General features: G+C 45.6%; 1 protein-coding gene across 1 annotated transcript; it reads left to right on the top strand.

The window, feature by feature from the left end:
* Window positions 1-225: 225 nt before the first annotated feature.
* Window positions 226-3966, top strand: LOC107301357 (myotonin-protein kinase-like; the record flags this gene model as incomplete). The annotated part of the gene is made up of 3 exons (XM_015830593.1): window positions 226-317; window positions 2901-2984; window positions 3871-3966. Coding segments are annotated over 3 exons (272 nt in total), but the record flags the coding sequence as incomplete, so codon positions are not given.
* Between the last annotated feature and the right edge of the window lie 1634 nt (window positions 3967-5600).

Raw genomic sequence — 5600 nt, 5'->3', positions numbered from 1 at the left:
CCTTATGTGAGCACAAGAATTAACTCTCTTTTGGGGGCGCCTGAGTCACCCAAGCACCAAACGGGCTACAGAAAAAACTAACCAAGTTTAAAATGAATCAAGCTTGACACGCAGAATGGCTGGATCTTGAATGCATCCGGTTCAGCAGGTTTTCAGCTGGTGCCATTGTGGCGAACGACTCCGTAAAACAAGTTTTTGGTTTTTTTTAATTTCTTCTCTCTCAAGCCTCCCCGTTGGTTGCCCGTGCGAAACAGCTGAGTTTGCGTCGTGAGGACTTTGAGATCCTGAAGGTGATCGGGAGAGGAGCCTTTGGTGAGGTGAGTCCCGGAAGTGGGGGATTTAAAGCCATAGCTCATTCTGGAGGCACTTTGGGGTACCCCCAAGCCATGTCAAGAGATGCTTGCATTCACACTATGGCCTGACTTGCTTTACATTCAACGTTGTTACGGGACTGCAAAAAGTGACTTAATAATGATCCTCACACTTATGACTGTCACAGCGTCCTCCATGATCACATGATCCAAATTGGGGCACTTGGCGACTGGCCTACGATTTATGACATTTGCCTTATCCTGGATTCATTTGATCATCATTTACGGCTTTCCCAGCCAGCTTCCGACACGCAACGTGATGGGCGGAAGCTGGATTTACTTAACAATTGCAATGATTCGCTTATCAACCATGGCAAAATAATAATAATCATAATCATAATAGCGGGCCTGATTCACTTAACCATCGTGCTTAGCAACAGAAATACCAGTCTCAATTGTGGTTATATGTTGAGGACTTACCTGTACTCCTTTTTCTGGCCTTGCACTGTGCACTAGATCTGGCTGGGTTCATGCAATGTCCTAAGCAGAAACACTGACCAAGATCTTCCCACTATTGGTGGCTGGGGTATTTGCAGAGGGGCAGAATCTGGGTCCACCGAAGCAAAGTCCTAGGTTGCGTGAACAGAGGGATAGTATCAGAAAAACAGAAGTACAGCGTTGGAGGGGACCTTGGAGGTCTTCTAGTCCAACCCTCTGCTCAAGCAGGAGACCTTGTACTATTTTGGACAAATGGCTGTCCAGTCTCTTCTCAAAACCTCCAATGATGGAGCAGTCTCAACTTCATGAGCCTCCATCACTGGAGATTTTTAAGAAGAGGCTAGACCAGGGATCCCCAACCCCTGGTCCATGGACCGGCACCTGGCCATGGCATACCAGCAACTGAGTGGCACAAACAAGTGAAGCCCCATTCAGTGGATACAGACAGCACACGGAACCACACACCCTCTGGTCCACGGAAAAACCTCCATCCACAGAACCGGTCTTTGGTGCTCAAAAGGTTGGGGGCTAGACCAGTGGTTCTCAACCTGTGGGTCGGGACCCCATTTGGGGTCGATCGACCATTTCATGGGGGTCGCCAAGCAAGGCTGTCGGCCATTTTTTTTGTCCACCATTTTTTTGTCCGCCATTTTTTTCCCCCTTTTCCGGCGGGTGCCTTACCTCCCTTGGGCTGGGCCAGCTGGTGGTCGGCCTGCTCCGTCTCTGCCGCTTGCCAGCTACGCCTCAGCCGGCGCAGGGGGCGGAACCACGCATGCGCGGCGCTCCCGGGCAGGGAAAGTCCTCGACTTATGACCGGTTGGGTAGTCCTCGACTTACGACCGGTTTAGTCCTCGACTTACGACCGGTTTAGTCCTCGACTTACGACTGGTTTAGTCCTCGACTTACGACCGGTTGGGGTCGCGGCATTAAAAAGGTTGAGAACCACTGGGCTAGACAGTCACTTGTCTGAGATGATATAGGTCCTCCTGCCTGAGCAGGGGGCTGGACTAGAAGACCTCCAAGGTCCCTTCCAGCTTCTATTCTATTCTATTCTATTCTATTCTATTCTATTCTATTCAGGATAAGTCATTTCACTGATTACTTGTTCTCATTGTCAGGAAATTTCTTCTTAGTTCCAGGTTGCTTCTCTCCTTAATGAGTTTCCATCCATTGCTTCTTGTCCTGCCTTCGGGTGCTTTGGAGAATAGCTTGACCCCCTCTTCTTTGTGGCAGCCCCTGAGATATTGGAACACTGCTATCATGTTGCCCTTTGTCCTTCTCTTCATTAGACTATATCTTCCCACTATTGGTGGCTGGGGTATTTGTACAGGGGCAGAATCTGGTTCCACCGAAACAAAGTCCTAGGTTGCATCAGCAAAGGGATAGTAACAGAAGAACAGAGTTTGGAAGGGACCTTGGAGGTCTTCTAATCCAACCCTCTGCTCAAGCAGGAGACCTTGTACTATTTTGGACAAATGGCTGTCCAGTCTCTTCTTGAAAACCTCCAGTGATGGAGCACCCACAACTTCTGAAAGCAAGCCTTCCCACTGATTAATTGTTTACTAGTTAATTGTTAATTGGATCAAGGTCATATGAAATGCTAGCACCATTTTATACTGCACTGCTCAGACCACACTTGGAATATTGTGTCCAATTCTGATGACCCTAATAGAAAAAAAAGATGTTGAGACTCTGTAAAGAGTACAGAGAAGAGCAACAAAGATGAGAACTGGAGGATAAAACACATGAAGAACAGTTGCAGGAATTGGGTCTGTCTAGTCTAATGAAAGAGTGACATGATAGCCTTCTTCTAATATTTGAGGATTCAAGCTAATCAAGGAGAGAAACAATCTGGAACTAAGAAGAAACTTCCTGACAGTGAGAACAATTAATCGGTGGAACAACTGGCCACCAGAAGTTGCGGGCACTCCAACACTTGAGGTCTTTAAAAAAAATAATTATCCAGAATGGTATACAGTCTCCAACACAGGATTGGAGTAGATGACCTCCAAGGTCCCCTCTAGCTCAGTTATTCTATGATTCTGCATTCTTATTCTGCCCCCCCATCTCTGTCCTGCTCTCTCCCCCCAGGTGGCCGTCGTGCGGATGAGGCAGACGGAGAAAATTTACGCCATGAAGATCCTGCATAAATGGGAAATGCTGAAAAGAGCTGAGGTGCTGATTCCCTTGCCATGAAATCCCATCTGCCAAAGTCAAAAAAAGTGATTTCAACGTTAGGGTTAGACCTCAGATGGGAGACCACTAGGAGATCACTAAGCTAGCCCGGAAAAGCAGCTGGAGAAAGGCAGTAGGAAAGCATTTTTCTGCCATTGTCAAGAAAATGACAGATATGGAATCTGGCCGTTTTTTGGATCCCCGGCTGCCCTCTAATTTTCATTGATTCCTTCGTTTCATAAACCCAGAAACTTTCTCAGCCATCCGGTGGGCTGGTTGGTTGTAGGAAGACGGGGAAAAGGGGACGTCAACCAAGACCCAGCTCTTCTTCGAATTAAAATTAAATTATTGTAATTTCTTTCTTTGTTGTGAGCCATGCAGAGTTATCGAGAGTCAGCATATAAATTTAAATGATTATTGTGGGTAACAAACAGTTAGATTCACAATCGAAGACTGGTGAAAACTTAATAATTCAAATACTAACCAAGGATCCAAAGAATTATTTTCATAATTCAAATTTATTAAGGTGATTTTATTAGTTTATTAAGGTTATTCATCAATTGCTTTCATATTAACATTTTATATTTTATAGTGCTTGTGACTGTCCCAGCCAGTTTCCGATCAGCAAAGTCAATGGGGAAGCTGACAGGGAAGGTTGCAAGTCACATTCACGTGATGTCCCACTTGACTGTTCCACCTAACGACCGCATCATGACAAATCATCCTTGACTTACGACCACACTGACTTGCAGTCAAAATTCCAGTCCCAAATGTGGTCGTAAGTTAAGGACTACCTGTACACTTTGTCTGCACCTGGATAGCAGAGGGGTAAGGTGTAAGCAGAGATTTGCACCCAGTGCCACGTTTTGTACCTGTCTCCTTTCAGACGGCTTGTTTCCGAGAGGAACGAGATGTCCTCGTGCACGGAGATCGGCAGTGGATTACCACGTTGCATTACGCCTTCCAGGACGAGCACTACCTGGTAAGACGGGACACGTTTTCGAATCCTATGGGGCAGGAAATTTTGAACTGGGTTTCCTCTCGGATGTCGATCTGTTGGGAACTGGCATTGGTGGTTTTCTTCTCTGGGGTGGAGAATGGGGACAAAGTGATCAGAGAAAGGTGCTTTGTGCAATGGCTTTTGGCCTCATTTTGGCCTCTGAATTGGGTGTTTGCTTTGCAAACCTGATTTCCTCCATTCACATGACGCATTAAACCTAGCCTGGGTTCCAAGTTACAAGTTTTGTGTGTGGTGTGAATCAAGAATGTCAGGTGCCAATCGATGTAGAAGCTGGTAAAATTTTGGACCTCCTTTCAAAGCGATGGAAGCTATGATTGTTGCAACAGATTTGTTAATGTTCAACTAAGAGGGATAATAAGGGTTTTTGATTTTTGTTCTTTTCAATACACATTTTTTTTAATGTTCTTGTCTAGTTTTGTTTCGTCTTTGTTCAATGTTTTTTTTATTTTGGATTTTGAATTTTAATCTTTTGAATTAAAAAAAAGGAAAAAATGTGCATTCAGCCAATTGCTTGTATCTTGCAAGCATAGAGATTTAGCTATGTGGTTACATGTGAACGAGGGTGTTGTGCATGTGAGGGTGAATGTCTTTTCTTCCATGGTACATCCTCTCTCAAGCCCAACCCTTCCAATCAGGAGCATTTGTGGTGTTGCTGCTAAAAGAGCTGGAAAAATTGTCATTTCTCTGGAAAATTTCAGAAAATTCACCTGTCACCTCTCTGCCCACTGATTATAACTGCCCAATTCTAGCATTCAACTCTAAAAAAAGGAGTCTCTTGATGTCCTGCTCCCCAAAATGTGGTCTGTCTTTGGAAGAACATAGAGTCAGTAAATCTAGTAACAATTGAATGGCTCAGCAGTTTGATTTGTAGCATCTTTCTTCACAATGGACTAGAAACCTGAAAAGGCCACTAGCTTCAGGTTCTAAATGCAGCCTGAGGTAACCAGGTGAACCTAAGGTGAAAATAAGGGATTGGCAAAGGCTGATTTTCCTCACCAGTGTTTTTTCAATCCGGGCAACTTTAAGACAGGAGAGGGAAGGTGGGGGGACTTCAATTCCCAGAATTCCCCAGCCAGCACAATTCTGGGAATTGAAGTCCACCTGTCTTAAAGCTTCCCAGATTGAGAACACTATTCTACATTCTGACCCATGTACAAATATTATCCCACAATTCTGTTGGCAGTGCAGGCTGAGGATGCTGGGCTTTGCAGTCTCTCCACTAGGTGAGATTTTGGAGCAAAACGTCCTCGGAAGCCGCCATTATCTGAAAGTCAGGGAGGAAACGGCTTCAGTTCATTCAGTTAATGGGCCACGCAGGCTTCTGTGTTCACCTCACCTTCCCCAATCTAAGGGAAGGTGTGAACTTCAGCTCCCAGAATTCTCAGCAAGCACCTCGCTGACCGGGGGATTCTGGGAGTTGAAGTCCACACTTGCAGAACACAGGTTGGGAAGGGATGCTAGAGGTTGGTGATTCTTTTGCCAGTATCTGGTGATGGATTATTACGCCGGAGGAGACCTACTCACCTTGCTGAGCAAGTTTGAGGACCGTCTGCCTGAAGACATGGCCTGCTTCTACCTGGCAGAGATGGTCCTGG

This window comes from Protobothrops mucrosquamatus, unplaced genomic scaffold (genome assembly GCF_001527695.2).
Source record: "Protobothrops mucrosquamatus isolate PMUCROS unplaced genomic scaffold, P.Mucros_1.0 scaffold11858, whole genome shotgun sequence".
Taxonomy (NCBI): Eukaryota; Metazoa; Chordata; class Lepidosauria; order Squamata; family Viperidae; genus Protobothrops; species Protobothrops mucrosquamatus.
The sequence above is the reverse complement of the archived record's forward strand: the minus strand, read 5'-3'. Positions and strand labels throughout refer to the sequence as shown.